Raw genomic sequence first — 17709 nt, 5'->3', positions numbered from 1 at the left:
TGAAGGAAGATATAAAACCTGCTGAAAACATATTGAAATGTTTTGTTTTTCACTGATTTCTAAGTAAAGTACTAATTTAAAGATATTTAGAAAGCAGTTTGCAGAATCCATGTAGACTTTTATTCTTTTACCCAATCTCACTGTTTTCTTGGCTGCAGCTAATGCAGTAAGTAGCATTTTTCTTTTCTTCCTTATTATTATGTTACCTTACCAAGTCTTTGGAAATCATTTAGTTTAGTTTTCATAAAAGTAACTTTTTAGCTGGGCATGATGACACACACCTATAATCCCAGCCCTTGAGAGGGGCTGAGGCAGGAGGTTGCTTGGACTTCAAGGCCAGCCTGGGCTACCAGAGAACCTATATGAAAAAAAGACTTTTTTAGAGAATCTTCCTTTTATGAATTTCAAGGTTTTGGCTTTATTTGTAGGCATCTCAACTTGAGTGTGAGACCAAAGCAGTTGTTGTCCTTAGTAAGAAATGGTGTCCCTGAAGCTCTTAGAGGAGAAGTCTGGCAGCTGCTAGCAGGTTGTCACAACAATGACCACCTGGTGGAAAAGTACCGAATTCTCATCACAAAGGTAAGGAGAGGATTACTCACCTTCATCATTTATCCTTTTAAAAATTTGTAGTGAAGGATCATTGTGGCTCTTTGACTTCCAATAATTTTTATAATTTCTTTATTTACAGTAAGAATAGAACTGTTCATACTTCTAGCTCACATGTGTTTTCTTTTGGTGGTGCAAAGGAGAAAGCACAAGATTTTCTTTCTTGAGCGGTTTTCCGTCAGAGGAAGGGATGTCCTCTAGCTCATTAGTCATCTAGAGCCTTTTTGACCATAATTACAGTTTTGTCAGATCAGTTCTGTTAAGAAATGTGTAAAAACTTTGTTTTGTTTAATTCTTATCACACTTCACAGAAATGTGCTCCTGGTGGGGAAGGCCTAGTTCAATTCTGTTTTCTACAATTATAAGAAAATAATTCTGTGATCTTAAACCGTATCCCTTTTTAGCTCATTCCTCTCAAGTGAAAAACCCTTTAGTGTTCCCTTCTAAAGTTGAGGCATTCTTCAAAGTTTCTTTATACGACATACAAAGATTTAAAGTACAGTAATTATCTTCAAGGTTAGGAAATGTTTTGTTTTGTGTTTTGTCAGCCTGTGTTCTTGGTTTTAGTTTTAGCTTTCCTCAAATTATTGAGGTGTTTATCTTTAGGAAGCAGCTTCTTCAATGGTATACAAATCCAAGACCAGATTTTTGAAGGGATTGTTCAGAATCTTCAGTAATGTGTGACAATTTTTCAATATGCCAAAAGGTGAAATTTTTGTGTGTGTTTTTATTGTCTTTATTTTTCTTTTTTGGTACTGGGAGTCGAACTCGGGACCTTGTGCTCGAGAGGCAGGCGGTGGAACCACTGAGCTAAATCCCCAGCCCTTGCATTTTTATTTTCATCAGTACATGTTTGTAGTACATGATTACATTCATCATGGGGAGTTGGAACATGTACATAACACATCTTGTTTTGTTTTGTTTTGTTTTTTGGTACCAGGGATTGAACTCTGGACCTTACGCTTTCGAGGCAGGCGGCAGAACCACTGAGCTAAATCCCCGGCTACATAACACATCTTAGTTCTTTTCTCATTCCCTTCCCTTCCTCTCCCTCCCTCCTCCCTTCATCTGTTGGTTCCCTTAAAATGTGATTTTTTTTTGTTTTTTGGTACCAGGGATTGAACTCAGGACCTTGCGCTTGTGATGCAGGTGCAGTGCTGCTGAGCTAAATCCCCAGCCCTAAACTGTGACTTTTAGAAAATATTACTAGTACATGTTTGCAGTGCAGGAAGCTTACATTTATCTTGAGGTGTGGATAAATGTACATATAATACATCTTGTTTCTTTTTTTATCCCCTTCCTATCCACCTCCCTCCCTCTGCTTCTGAATGTCCTTTCCCCATTTTCATTCTTGTTGGTATTATTATTCTTAGCTCATGTTTATGACATATAATGTTTATATTCATTGAGGTTATTAGGTTCCTGTACATGGCATATCTTTATTTCTTTTTTTCCTTTTTTTTTTTTTTGATACCAGGGATCGAACTCGGGACCTTGTACTTGTGAGGCAGGCATGGTGCCATTGAGCTAAATCCCCAACTGTACATGGCATATCTTAATTCTGCTTGGTTCCCTTTCACCCCTCCCCTCACCCTCAGTCTCGTGGACCTCTTCCCATTTAAAAGAGATCTGTCTCCTTGTTACCTGCTACCCATCATTTATTATGCTCTTTATTTCTACTTCACCTTACTCAAATGAGAGATACCATACAATATTTAAGCTTGTGTGTTTGATATATTTCCTTCAATATTGTATTTTCCAGATACATCCATTTTTCTGTATGTCTCAGGTTTATCCTTTATAGCTGAATAGTGTTCCACTATGTATAGATACATTTTCTTTGTGCATTTGACTGTTAATGGACATACCTGCTGCTTTCAGGATTTAGCTATTACAAGTTGTGTTGCTACAAACATTGGTATGCATGTATCGCTATAGTATGATGTCTTTAGCCCTTTGGGGAAGATTCTAAGAAGGAGAATAGATTGATCATATGAAATTTTTAATTTCAGTTACTTGAGAAATCTTTATACTGATTTCCATAATGGTTATACTAGTTTACATTCCCACCAACAATGCAGGAGAGTTCCTTTTCACCATAGCCACACCAGCATTCGTTATTCTTTGATTTCTTGATGATTGCCATTCTTTGTGGTGTAAGATGGAATCTTAGTGTTGTTTTAATTTGCATTTCTCTAATGACCAGAGATGCTGAACCTTTTTTTATATATTTGTTGGCTGTTTGTACTTCTTCTGAGAAATGTCTATTTATTTTACTTGCCTGTTTCTTTTTTCTTTTCTTTTTTTTTTTTTTGGTACCAGGGATCAAACTCCGGACCTTGCCTCTTGCGAGGCAGGCGGTGGAACCACTGAGCTAAATCCCTGGCAACTTGCCCATTTCTTGATTGGGTCTTTTATTTTAGGTGGTTTAATTTTTAGTACTTTATATATTCTAGATATTAGTCCTCTAATAATAGCTGGCAAAATTTTTTCCATTCTGTAGGTTGTCTCTTCACTCTAATAATTGATTCCTTTGCTGTGTAGAAGCTTTCTAATTTGATATAATCCCATTTGTTGATTCTTGGTAATATTTTTTTTGGGGGGGGTACCAGGGATCGAACTTAGGACCTTGTGCTTGTAAGTCAGGCGCGGTGCCACTGAGCTAAATCCTTGGCCCTTATTATTTCTTAAACAATTGGGATTCGGTTCAAAAAATCCTTTCCTACACTTGCAACTTCAAGTGTGTTATGAATTTTGTCTTTAAGTATGTTCAGTACTTCTGGTTTTTTTAATTTAATTTTATTGGTACATTTTAGGTATGCAATATAATGACATTCATCATTGGAAATTTGCACCTTTACATAATCTCTCTTGGTTCTTACTTTTTCCCCCTTCCCCTGCCCTCCCTTCAACCCCTCGATCCTTCTCTATTTACAAAGATTTTGTTGCCATTTTTTCATTTTCTCATATTAATTCCATTCCCTTCTTTCCTTTCCCTTACTCCTCCCACTTCCCCTTCCCCTTTGCCCCTTTTCTTTCTATTTCACATTATCTGTACCTTTCAGTTCTTATTTATACTTTCAGTTTCTCAAACTAGAGAAACTATTCGGTATTTACACGTGTGTCCTATTTATTTCAGTTGAGTAGTGCCTCAGTGTGCATCCATTTAGCTATAAATATCTTTAATTGCTCATTTTTTATGATTCAGTAGTATTCCATTTTATGAAAAAACTACATTTTCTTTATCCAGTTGATAGGCACTTGGGCTGTTTCCAAGTTTTATCTATTAAAAACTGTGCTGCTGTGAACATGGTTGCACATATATCACTGTGGTATGATTCTTTTAATTCTTTGGGAAAGATACCCAGCAGGGGAATAGCTGGGTCAAATGAGACTTCCAGTCCTAGTTCTTTGAGATATCTCCATACTGATTTCCACAGTGGTTGCACCAGTCAACACTCCCACCAGCGGAGCAGTGTTCCCCTTGCCTCATAGCCCCTCCAGCATTCGTTATTGATTTCATGGTACCAGCCATTCTTTCTGGACTGAGGTGGAATCTCAGTGTTGTTTTCATTTGCATCTCTTGAATGACCAGTAATGTTGAACATTTTTTCATATGTTTATTTGCTATTTCTACTTGTTTGTCTGAGAAATGTCTGTTCATTTCAGATGCCCGTTTTTGGATTGGGTCTTTAAATTTGGGAGGTCTGAGTTTTAAAAATTCTTTATAGATTCTAGATAGTAGACCTTTTTCTGAGGAACAGCAGGTGAAGATTTTTTCCCACATTGTGAGGTTGTCCCTTCGCTCTGTTGGTGGTTTCTCTTGCTGTGCAGAAGCTTTTTCATAAGAAGAGATCCCACTTGTTCATTGTGCTAGTTGACAGGCAACTGAGGTTTTCTTCATAAAATCTTTTCCTACACCAGTGTCTTCAAGAGTTCTACCTGAGCTCTGTTCCAGCCAGTTCAGAATTTCTGTTTTAATATTTAGATCTTTAATCCATTTCAATTTTAGTTTAGTGCATGGTGAGAGATATAGGTCTAGTTTTAATCTTTGGCAAGTTGAAACCCAATTTTTCCAGTACCGTTTATTAAAGAGGCTGTCTTTCCTCCAGTGAGGGTATTTGGATCCTTTGTCAAAGATAAGGTGACAATGTGTCTAGAGTTGTTTCTGCATTTTCTGATCTGTTCCACTGGTCCTCAGGTCTGTTACTTTGCCAGTACCATGCTATTTTTATCACAGTAGCTTTATAGTATAGTTTCAAGTTGGTGGTTGTAATACCCCTTGCCCTGTCTCAGTTACCTAGAATTGCTTTTCCTATTCTAGGTCTCTTCTTGTTCCAATTGAATTTTTGGATTGTTTTCTCAAGGTCCATGAAGTATGCTGCTGGGATTTCAATTGAGAATGCATTGAATCTATATAGCAGTTTTGGAAGTATGGCCATTTTCATTATATTGATCCTTCCTACCCAGGAGCAGGGGATATCTTTTCATTTTCTGTTATCGTCTTCAATCTCTCTTTTCAGAGTGCTATCTTTGTCAGAGAAGAGGTCTTTGATTTCTTTTGTTAGGTTGATCCCTAGGCATTTCAGTTTTTTGGATGCTATTGTGAAAGGAATTGTTTGTCCTATTTCTCCCTCAGTGAGTGTTGTTTGTGTAGAGGAAAGTTATTGATTTTTGTGTGTTGACCTTGTATCTAGCTACTTTACTGAATTTGGTTATTAAGTCTAGAAGACTTTTGGTGGAGTTCTTGGGGTCTTCTATATAGAGTATCATATCATCTGCAAATAATGACGATTTGACTTCTTTATTTCCTATGTTTATTCCTTTTATTTCTTTCTCTTGTCTAATTGCTGTTCAAGACTACATTGAACTGGAGTGGTGATAGTAAACATCCTTGTCTTGTTCCTGATTTTAGTGTGAAGGATTTCAGGTTTGGACCATTTAGCATGATATTGGCTGTTGGTTTTTCATAGATGGCTTTTATCTTGGGGTCGGCAATTTAGCTCGGTGGTTCCGGTGCCTTCCTTGAAAACACAAGGTCCCGAGTTCAATTCCTGGTACCAAAAACAATAGATGGCTTTTATCAGATTGAGGTAGAGACCATCTATTCCGATTTTTTGTAGGGTTTTTATCATAAATGCATGTTGGATTTTGTCAAATGCTTTTTCTGCGTCTGTTGAGATGATCATATGGTTTTTGTCTTTGGCTCTATTGGTATAGTGTATTACATTTATTATTTGTGTATGTTGAACCATCCCTGCATCCCTAGGATGAATCCCACTTGGTCAGGGTGTATGATTCTTGATGATCTTCTGTATTCTATTTGCCAGTATCTTATTAAGGATTTTTGCATCTATGTTCATGAGGGAGATTGGCCTATAGTTCTCTTTTTCAGTTGAGTCTTTCTCTGCTTTGGGGATCAAGGTGATGCTTGCTTCCAGGAATGAATTCAGGAGTATTGCTTCCCTTTCAATTTCATAGAAGGGTTTAAACAGTAGTGGCAGTAGTTCCTCTCTAAATATCTTGTAGAATTCAGCAGTGAAGGCATCAGGACCTGGGCTTTTCTTTTTCTTTCTTTTTTTTTTTTTTTTTGGTACCGGGGATCGAACTCGGGTTCTTGAGCTTGTGCAGCAGGCGGCGAAACCACTAATCTAAATCCGCGGCCCCTGACTTTTCTTAGTTGGTTTTTACTTACATTTTCAGTTTCATTGATTGATATAGGGTTGTTTAGAATTTTTAGGACTTCTTCATTCAACTTTGGTAATTCATACATTATCTAGGAATCTGTCCATTTCTTCTCTGTTTTCCATCTTATTGGCATATAGGTTCTGGAAGTAGGTATTGATGATCCTCTGGATTTCTGCTGGGTCCATTGTAATTTCATCCTTTTCATTCTTATTTGTATGGATTTGGGCCTTTTCTTTCCTTTTCCTGATAAGGTTGGCTAAGGTTTTGTCAATTTTGTTTATTCTTTTGAAGAACCAACTCTTGGCTTCATTGATTTTTTTATATTGTTCTCTTAGTCTCCATTGCATTGATTTCTGCTCTGATCTTTATGAGCTTTGGGTTTGTCCTGCTCTTCTTTTTCTAGAAACTTTAGGTTCACTGTCAGGTTGTTTAATTGGGCTCAATCTGTTCACTGCTATGAATTTCCCTCGTAAGACTGCTTTCATTGTGTCCCATAGATTCCAATATGTTGTATTGTCATTGTCATTTAATTGAAGGAACTGTCTGATTTCTTCTTTAGTTTCCTCTGTGACCCATTGGCTATTCAGAACTGTTGTTCAATTTCCATGTGTTTATGAAATTTTTGCGGGTTTTTTTGCTATCGATCTCCAATTTCATTGCAGTATGGTCTGATAATATATAGGAGATAACTTCAGTTCCTTTGCACTTACTTAAATATGTTCTATGTGTGAGTATGTGGTCTATTTTGGAGAACGACCCGTGTGCAGCTGAAAAGAATGTATATTCTGATTTTGTGGGGGTGGAACACTCTGTAAAGATCTGTTAAGTTCATTTGTTCAAGAGTTTGTTTGAGTTCTAGTATTTTGTTACTTATTTTTTGTCTAGTTGATCTATTTGTGACAGTGGGGTATTGAGGTCCCCTGCTACTATTATATTAGCGCTTATATGATTTTTCATGTCTTTTAGTATTTGTTTTATATAGTTGGGCACACTAGTGTTTGGTGCATATGTATTTATGATTGTCATCTCTTCCTGTTGGATTGTTCCCTTTATAAGGATGTAGTGTCCTTCTTTGTCTCTCTCAATCAGTGTTGGTTTGAGGATAGCTACTCCTGCTTTTTTTCTGGGTTCTGATCACATGGAGTATTGTTTTCCATTCTTCAACTTTCAGTCTATGATTTTCTTTTTGAATTAAGTTGTGTTTCTTATACACATCATATTGTTGGATCTTGCTTCTTGACCCATTCTGCGAGCCTATTTCTTTTGATTGGCAAATTGAGACCATTAACATTGATGGTTATAACTGATACATATTGACTTATCCTTGTCATGACTTTTTCTTTTTGTTGGATTCTCCCCCTTTGAGTTTAATTTCTTGTCGGGCCTGATGGATTCATTCTGCTGGGCTTCCAGGGGTTGTGATTCTCGTTGTCTTTTCCTAGGATATTTAAAAAAAAATTTTGGAGTGCTCGTTTGGTTTTCATGAAGTTCTTAAGTGCTGTTTGTCATGAAAGTATCTTATTTCTCCATCTGTTTTCAAAGATAGTTTTGCAGGGTACATCAATCTGGGTCGGAGGCTGTTTTCATTCAGGGCTTGGAATACATCACTCCAAGCTCTTCTTGCCTTGAGGGTTTGTGTTGAGAAATCTGCTGTGATTCAGATGGCCTTTCCTTTCTTTGTGATTTGTTTCTTTTCTCCAACCGCTTGTAGAATTTTGTTCTTCTGTTGGGTTTCTGGAATCTTAATTATTTTATGCCTATGTGTAGATTTTGTTTTTTTTTTTTATTCATGGCTAGTTGGAGTCCTATATGCCTCACTTATCTGTATGTCAAGTTCTTTTCCCTTGCTTGGAGAGTTTTCTGCCATCACTTCTGTGAACATTTTTTTATGTCTTCTGCACTCTCTCCTGTTTCTTCATTGACTCTGATCAGTCTTATGTTATTCTTTGCATCATTTAGCAGCTGCTAGATTGATTTCTCGTGGTCCCTTACAATTTTAAAGAAATTTTTCTTTTCCTGGTCACTAATTGAAATCTTATCTTCTATATCTGAAATTCTGTCCTCACATTGACTCATTCTGATGTGTAGACTTTCAGTGGAGATTTTAATCTCTTGCAAATCTGTTTACATCTGTTTTATGGATTCCATTTGTTTCCTATGTTGGGATTCCATCATGTTACTCAGCTCCTCTATTTTTTTATGTGTGTCAGCCCTAGATTTATTAATCATGTCTTGCACTACGGGCATAATCTCTGCTGTTACCTGAGAAATTATTTCAGATTTCTTTTTTTCCAGATCCCCTTTTGTTGCCAGTTCAGAGAGTCCAGGTGGTTGAGTATCAGTGTTCCATCTCATTTCCCTTTGGGGTTGCTTTAGGTGATCTGGAAGTCTGGTTTTGAGGGTTGTTTACTTGTCTTCTCATTTCAACAGGGGTGGGGGATGCTGCTGGCACCTACACAGCTCACCTCCTCTGCTCTGGGAGCATTGGTACAGCGGCCCTGAAGCCTCCTCCTCTGCGCTCTTAGTACTTCTGTTTTAATGTTGAGCTCTCTGATTCATTTTGATTTTAGTTCAATACATGACAAGAGATATGGGTCCTTCTTAGTCTTCTGCAAACAGATACCCAGTTTTCCCAGCACTGTTTGTTGACTAGGCTGTCTTTGAAAAATTTTTTTAAATGTTAAAATCTTAATAAGATATGAATAATATAGTAGTCAGCTTTTGCATGCTGGGAGGCAATACCCAACACCCACAATTTAAAGGAGTGGAGGTTTAATTTGGCTCAAGGATTCAGGAATTTCCATCCATGGTCAGCTGGCCCCAAGGCAGAAATGTCATGGTGGAAGGACATGACACAGAGTAAAGATGTTTAGTTCATGGCAGCTGGGAAGCAGGGCAGCAATGCCAGAAAGGAAGGGGCAAAGGACCAGATATAGTACCCAAGGTCACACTTCTATGACCCGTCTGGATACCCCCAAAGCTGCTTAAGTTCACACAATTAAGCTTAACTATCACAAATAAATTGTTTTTAAAGCTTTTATTTAAAACACATACACAAAATACATTGTGATGGCTTGTGACTAAATGTCCCCCTATACCCTCATGTAGTCATAGAGGGGCCTTTTCAGAAGTGGCTGGATCTAGAGTGTGTGGTGCTGGGAGGAAGGGTGTATAATTACTTCAGTCCACTGATTGGTTTGGCATAGTTCTGGCTAGGATTAAGGGTGTGAATACTGTACCAGCCCTACACGCAGGCGGGTAAAATGTAAAATATAAGGGACAGAAAGAGCGCTAATGTGCTCTCGCCTGCCTGCTCGCCATGGACTCTTTGTCCTGTGCAATGCCTATCTGCCATGCTGTCCTGCCTTATAGCCAGCCAACTATGGACTGGAACCTCTACAAACTGTGAGCCAAATAACACAGTTCCTCCTTTAACTTTGGGTTGTTGGATACTTTGTCTCAGCAATGAGAAAAGTTACTAAGACACACCTTATAGGAGAACAGTGTTTAAACATGAGATAGGACCTTTCCTCACTAGAACATGACTTCTGTGTCCTCAGAATATTAGCATTCCTTCCTATCACTTTAATTCCAGACAGGTTTTGTGTGTGTGTGTGTGTGTTTAGAGATAGGGTCTTCCTTTGTAGCCTATGTTGGTCTCAAACTCATAATCTTCCTGCCTCAGTCTCCAGAGTACTACCTGCATTCCAAGCATGGGCCACCACACCTGGCTCAGACTGGTGTTTTTTGTTTTAAGAAGTAATATGCTGGGGCCGGGGATTTAGCTCAGTGGTTCCGCCACCTGCCTCGCAAGCGCAAGGACCTGAGTTTGATCCCCAGTACCAAAAAAAAAAAAAAAAAGTAATATGCTAATTCCTCCATTATGTAAATATACAGTAATTGTTTAACCAATATTTTTGAATGCGTACTACAACCACAATGCTTGGTCTGGGAGATCAAACACAAGAGCTCTTAACTGTCATGTGATAGGATGTGCCTGAAAAAGCCCAATGGGAACCATCAAAAGAAGTGATTAATTCATGCTGGGAGAACAAGGGAGTCTTTTTCAAGAATACAATAGTTCCAGAAAAGAGTTCTGCAGTCATAAAATAATTGGATAGAATGTTACACTCTAGTATGAATGAAGGCATCAAGGAATGAAGGAGGTTACATAGCCTGTACAGCTAGCAGAGGTATACCTGCTGATTATCTTCTTTTGTTGGCAAAGCATAGTTTGGACTTGTAACACTGTCTTTCTAGGTCTGCTTTTAAAGTCCTTTTAAATTTTTAGCCAAAAATGGTTTCATAAGAGTTTCTTGATTTAAAGGTCTGTGTTGAGGTTGTTCATGTAGATTATTTAAAGACATGAAGTATTGTGATAAATTGGATTCTAGTTTTCTGGTTCTGTGAAAATGATGCCATCTGTTTCTAGAAAAGAAATCTGGTAGATATACGATATGTAGAAGACTATTAACAAAATCTGATATATTTGATTAGTAATTTATATACACTGATGATGTGCACTTTAGAATTTACACTAAACTTTTATCGTGCATTTGACTAAACTTCAAAAGATTTCTGCTCAAATTGCTTGCAGATGATCAGAAAATACAAACCATCATAATATGTCACGCTTTTTCCCCCCTGAACAGCAATATTTGATGTAAATTGGTATTTGCTTTACTTTGTTTCTTCTTGGAAATAATGTTTATCATTGCATGGGAATGATAAATGACATATTTTAACTTACTGTGAAAATTCTTTGAAGAAAGGGGAACTACTTTAAAATTTTTTCATCTTTATTTTTACAGCAAGCTATAATTTCACAGGTAAAATAACAACCTTAAAGTGTACAACTGCATAACATTTTACATATAAATACACTGCTGTGGCTACTCTTAAGAGCAAGGAATACTCATCAGACCCTGAAATCATTTTTGTCCCTTTCTTGTCATAACCAACACTTCTGTACTGCTGAAGTAATCACTATATTGACTTTTGTCTTTTCAGATTAATTTTGAGTGTTACTGTGCTTCATTAAAAAGTAATTACATAGTCATGCAGAATAGACTTATTTGTATCTAACTTCTCTTGCTCATCTATTTTGGGAATGGATTGGTATATCATTTAAAAAATACTTTAATTGCTGAGAATATTTCATTATTTATATAAAATATATATTTTAAGATCAGTTGTGCAGTGCAGTTATAGATACTTGATTGTTTTCTATTCAGTTTTAGCTCTTGTGAATAAAACTACTGTAGACATTCTTGCAACTATGGCAGGATTTGTACATATTATTGTACATACATGGACAATATTTACACATATATTCATATTACTAATTTTTAAAACTTATTCTAAATATGGCTTTGCCAGATTTAAACTTAAATACTAAATTTAAAATAGAAAATAGTCACTTGATTTATCGACTGAGAGTCAAACAGTTTAACATGGCAGAAAAAAAACCTGATAAATGTCTTTGTTACTGTCTTTCTGTAATTGCCAAGCCTGTCTTGTGAGGGTACATGCAGGTCCTTTTCCATGTTCTTTTTTTCCCCCTCAGTGCTTGGGATTGAACCCAGGGCCTTCCATGTCCTAAGCACACATTACCACTAAGCTACGTCCCTGGGTCCAATACCTTTTGTAATCCAAGGCCAAATGACATTTCAATAACATAAAATATTTCACATATTTATTTTTTTTAAATGTTTCTTTTTTCTATAAGCAATGGAGTTAGTTTAGAGGCTCTTGCCTCCTTTTTCCTTTTCCTTAGCTTTCTCATTTCAGTAGGAATCTAGGAGGGGAATCATATAACAATAATAATAGCTATGTTTTTCGAACCCGCAGTATGTGTCAGATGCTATGCAAAGCTCTGTATATTCATTCTTTTTTTATTAGTGTTTACAGTACATAATGATTACAATTTTTGTAGGGAGTTGGAACATATACATAATACATCTTAATTCTTTTTTTCCTCACTTCATCAATTATCTTTTTAATCCTAATAAAATCCTTGTGAGGTATTTATTACTATTTCCATTTTAAAAATGCAGAAACATTGACTCACTGAGGCTTAACAATATGTATAAACTTAGCTAGTAAAGTAAATAGAAAAGGCCGGTTTTGAACTCAGGACTGATTCCAAAGCTGATTCTTTTCCATTACCCTACTTATTAAATAATTTCATGGAATCACATAAATGTAATTATATACTGTTTATTTTCCTTATTTTTAAGTACAGTCTTTCATTTAACCATTTTTCTATTTTTGGGCTTTCATTCTGTTTCTGGTTTTAGCTTTTAAATAGCCTTTTACTAAATATTCCAAACATGTTCTAAATCTTTGAGTTTTATGAAATCATAGGAGAATGATTGGTATGTCAAAGGATAACATTTTTTTTAACTGGCTGTTTATTTTTTGTATTTGATTTACTTATTTCAGTTTGCTTCTCTGAAAGGATGTGGCAGTTCACCATTCCAGCATTGTAGTTCCACCAGCAAAGTACTGTATCTGTTGGCCCTTAGCCCAGCCAGCATTAGCACTATATCTGATTTTTGCTATCAATGGATATAAGTGATGCTAGCATATCTGTAGTTTGTGATTACTTGACTACCAGTAAACATGAATGATTTTCTCTTTTGTGATTTCCCTCTTCATATTTTTTGTACAGTTACTCCTATTTAAGAAGTCCATTTCTAAGCATTCTCTGTATATGTACTAATCCTTGCATTTATAATGTAAGTACATTGATTCATTGGGGTTTTTTTTTACTATGATTTTTTAAAAATTTTATTTCATTGGTACATTTTAGGTATACAATATAATGACATTCATCATTGTAAATTTGCACCTTTATATAATCTCTCTTATTTTTCCCCCTTCCCCTGCCCTCCCTTCAAACCCTCCATCCCTCCCTATTTACAAAGACTTTGTTTCCACTTTTTCATTTTCTCATATTATTCCATTCCCTTCTTTCTTTGTTTCTTTGGGTTTTTTTGAGGCAGAGTCTTGCTTTGTACTTCAGGCTGGTCTTGAACTGATTGTACAGCCCAGGCTGACCTCAAACTCACAGCAGTCCTCTTGCCTCAGCCTCCCAAGTTCTGTGATTACAGGCATACACCACTACACCTGGCTATAAGTACCTTTTGAAACTATAGGTTTTTATTGACTGTTGTTTCACGCCTTACAGAACATTTTCAATTTTTATGTCGAAAATTGTGTCTTGTGTCTTTAATCCATCTGGTATTTATTTTTGTACATAGCCTAAGATGGTGGTCCAGTTTTATTTTCTTCGAGATGAATAATTAGTTACATTACTCATGTTTTCCTACTGAGTAGAGCTACTGGTCTTTGTCATATCTTAAACTCTCATGTATGCTAGGATTGTTATTGATCTGTTTGTGTATTCCTATCCAAATATTGTTTTGATTAAAGAGGCTTTGAGTTATGTTCTGATAGCTGGTAAAGCAAGTCTTTTCTCAGTGTTTCTTATTACCTAACTCTACATGAGTATTCGCAAATTAATTGTCATAAGTACCTTAAAATCACTTTTCCAATCTCACCGCCACCTCCACCACCCTATAAGGTTACCTGGGGATTCTAATTTGAATTGCATTTAATTTATGTATCAGTTGAGGGTATAAATTCAAAATTGTTATTATATCTTCACATCTAAGAATATGAGATGATTTTCTTGTTGGTCAAATTTTATTTTTTGTCTATTAAAAATTTAAGATTAGCCTTCACATGGGCTTTGTGCCTTTTTGTATAATTTATTCCTAAGAATTATCTTAAGAGTGTTCTTATTGTAGCAAACAGACTTTTCTCCTGATTGCTACAACAGAGAAAAAGACATTGATTGCTAAATTTTCTGTCCACCTAACTCTTTGAGATTTAGCTTTTCTCATTTGTAGAAGTTAAGCCTCTGGATAGGTTGAAAAAATAATAAATATAATTGAAGCGGTTTTTTTTTCTTTTTCTGTTACATGTTCTATTTCTTTCTGCTTTGTTTCCTTTTTAGTTCTGTCATTTTGTTCTTTTATTATTTTAATTTATTTTAATTCTGTCAGGTGGAATTATATATGTTGTAGTTTTTGCAGGTCAGAAAATATTTAACGAGAAATGAAATGGTTAACTATTGGCAAGTTCATATGGTTCATTCAATTATATTCTTGTACCTGTAAGAATTTTTCTCTACCTGATTATAAAAATAATACACACAAGTTGTGAAATTTAGAAAATGTAGAATGATATAAAGAAGAAATTTTTTTTAAATCACTTGCCCCACTAGCCAGTAAGTAAAGTTGATTTTTTCAATGTATTGTTTTCCAGTAACATATATACAAAAATAGATACTCTGCCTTCCAAAAAATAAAAAAGGAATATATATGGAAGAAATATTTTATGATGATATATATTTACTACCTCCCCAAGCCATTAAGTATTTGTCTGTTTTTCTTTAATTAAAAACAAAACATTTAAGAGGCTGGGGATTTAGCTTAGTTGTGCCACACCTGCCTCACAAGTGTAGGGTCCTGAGTTTGATCCCCGGTACTGAAAAAAGAATTAAATATTTGAGGTTTTTTTTAACTAATAGCCCTTTATGAGGCTAGCAGCCCTTTTTTTAAGCTTCCTAAGGGAATATTTTGATTGTATTAAAGTGGCTTTTACTGAGATAGAAAAAAATTCAAAGAATTATTATTGTATTGATACCAGTGTAATGATAGTTTTTATTCTATTTTATTGTATTTTAATTTATTATTTAATTTGTTATCGGCCAATGCAGTATCTGTTTTTATCAGCATAACTCTAGTTTTATACATGAGAAATGTGAGAATAAATTGCTTGCCCAAATTTACAAGTAGTAGAAAAGCCTGGACTCTCCTTACTTTGGCAAGTATTTATTCCTTTTGTTGAAAAGCAATAATTCTTAGAAATTATTCCTTCATTCAATAATTATTAAGCACTCAATTTAGGGGCTTCAAAAATAAAATGTCTGAGAAGTATTTAGAATAGTGAGTAACCTGGTTCTGCTGGAGGGCGAAGTGATTTGGGGAAATAGAACAATAAGCTCAGACTGGAACAGTAGAGTTCCATAATGGTAGATATGCTTTTAGATATTCGGTCAGGCAAAAATGAATAGATTAAGTAAGAAAATGGACAAAACTAGAAGCCCAAATGGTAATTAATGATGGCCTAAACTGAAAACTGAAAGGAGGAATTGAAATTTGAAAACTGCTGTAGAAATAGAGTCCCAGGACTTGGTGAACAAAAACATTGCATTAAGTGAAAGAGTGCTCAAGATGCTTCCTTAGTAGTGTCTGGAAAAGTGCTGAGAAAAAAGTGAGGGGCTTATTTGGTATTTAAAAATGTATTTTATTTTGAACATACTACAGATAAAAAAATCTAGAAAGGCATTCAGGTGAAAAATGTGAGACTAACCAGCAAATTGTAAATAGAAGAAAGAGCTCAGGAATGAAATCAGGGCTAGGGACTTAGAGTAGTTATTTATGAAGAAGTAATAATTAATCGTCCTTCCTTCTCTCCAGGTGGCTTCACTCTCTTGCATATGTGTATCTCAGGGTATTTGAATAATGCGTGGCAGCATTGTATCCTTAGAGCTGTTTTGTGCCCTAGACCTGTGGCATCACAGTCAGAGAGGGCTCTTTAGGATGCAGAAAAGCCCAGCTTCAAGCAATGCCACATGACTGATGTGAAAACACTGGCTCTCTAGGAAGGCTATTTTATTTGTATGAGCAAAAAATAAAGTTATATACTCTCCTTGTACTAGGTGTTGGTAAGCCTTTTGTGCACACTGTCTTTATTTCCAAGAATCCTTGTGAAGTAGGGAGTATTATCCTCATTTTACATGTAATGAAACTGAGACTAAGAGAAGCTAAGTAATAGTAGAGCAAGGATTTGAGCCACCTGGCTGTCCTTTGATACTGTTGGTGTTTTTACTGTGCCACGTTTTGCCATGTTTTCCAGTAAGAATAGTCAAATATTGCTCTCAGGCTTAGATTCAAATAGGTTTTAAATTGGTTGCTTCATGTAATTAGCACAATGTTTCTGATTTAAAATGCAATTCATTGAATTCTAATAATGGGTAGAATTTTGTATGCAGTAAGAAAATGTGTATAAAATGAGTAAAAGCAAAAGTTGTATCACATAATATATGTCTTCACTTAAGTGTGTAGATCTGGAATGCTTACAAATGCCAGTGTTTGTTTTCTTTTACTCTGCTGGCTATGTGGAATTTTATTTAGAAAGATGAATTGAAAGTTCAAATACCTGGAAGAAAATGTACTAAAATCACACCATTCCCACAGGACCTTACTCCTGATTAGCTTAAAATTGACATCATTTATTACATTACCAGGAAAGTCACAACATAATTCCAGTTTTCATTGTTTTAAGTAGGCAGAGATAAGACTGTATTCTCAGATACAAAGACATATTTGTACTACGAAACTTCCTATAGTTTTCAAGCTTAGATAGGGTGTGTTTACTTTGCCATCTTTTAGTTTTTGTGCAGTGCTTCTTAGCACAGTAGAAGCAAGAAATGGTATCTCAAAACTATAGGTTAATATCCAATACAGAAGCACCAATTTCTATATGCGTGCTGTTTTTGCAAAATCAGATTGGGCAGTGTTTATTCTTCTGAAAAATATAATTTTAAGGTTTCTTAATATTAGCCAATATCTAGTGAGTTATGAGAGAGAAAATTAATGTTAAATATTTAGCCTTTTCTCAAACTTCTTTTGCAGCTGAACTATGATTTCTCAGTTGCCATGTACTGTTAACACACTTCTTTCTTTAATATTGTTCTTTGTTCTTTGGGAAATTACTACAAGAAAATAGAAATTTCCCCTCACCATTGCCCCTCTGGCAGCGTGTTTCAGTCTTAATTTCTGACTCTGCCTGGTTACTACTCATTTTCCTTGCCTAGAAGTCTAAATTCTACTTATCTGTTTGAGAGAGGTATTCCAGACATATGAGGAAACAGCCTTCAAATGCTTCACTTCAGGCAAATTAAGTCATCCCCCCCATTTATTTAGCAAGTGATAATCATAATTGGGGAGCAGCTCTCGGGTGATGAATTCTAATGAGTTGCTAAAGATGTCAGAGTGTGTCAAACAAGCGGTTTCTTTCCCCTCCCCCTTCTTCCTTTTCCCAAGCCCCCTCTCCTACTCGTTTCCCCTCCTACTCTTTTATCCCCTCCCTCTGTGTCTCAGTTCTGCAGTACACGGGGCTGAAGCACATTCCTGCATTACAAGGCTTTCTGTTAGGAGTGTATTGTGGCTTTTGTTTGGATTGCAGCATGCAGAATTACAGGTAACACTGTGAAATTGAGTTAAACAGATAAATTCTATTAAAATCTTTTCGGAGATAAAATACTACATCAGATTTAAT

At 35.8% G+C, this 17709-nt stretch overlaps 2 protein-coding genes across 5 annotated transcripts in view; both read left to right on the top strand.

The window, feature by feature from the left end:
* Rabgap1 (RAB GTPase activating protein 1) overlaps nt 1–17709 on the top strand; it is a 183369-nt gene that overhangs the window by 90353 nt on the left and 75307 nt on the right. For all 4 annotated transcript variants that reach the window (XM_004849413.4, XM_004849414.4, XM_021262111.2 and 1 more), the window contains exon 13: nt 429–579. In XM_004849413.4, the coding sequence (XP_004849470.1) occupies nt 429–579 (151 nt within the window). The remainder of the gene's footprint in view (nt 1–428; nt 580–17709) is intronic.
* Gpr21 (G protein-coupled receptor 21) overlaps nt 586–17709 on the top strand; it is a 34677-nt gene continuing 17553 nt past the window's right edge. The window contains exon 1 of the mRNA XM_087182812.1: nt 586–17631. The gene's annotated coding sequence lies outside the window, so the exon portion shown is untranslated. The remainder of the gene's footprint in view (nt 17632–17709) is intronic.

Source organism: Heterocephalus glaber, unplaced genomic scaffold, assembly GCF_053883595.1.
Source record: "Heterocephalus glaber isolate CG9 unplaced genomic scaffold, H.glaber_assembly_v1.0 deba00001479, whole genome shotgun sequence".
NCBI lineage: Eukaryota > Metazoa > Chordata > Mammalia > Rodentia > Bathyergidae > Heterocephalus > Heterocephalus glaber.
Note: the sequence above shows the minus strand (reverse complement) of the source record. Positions and strands in the feature narration are given on the sequence as shown.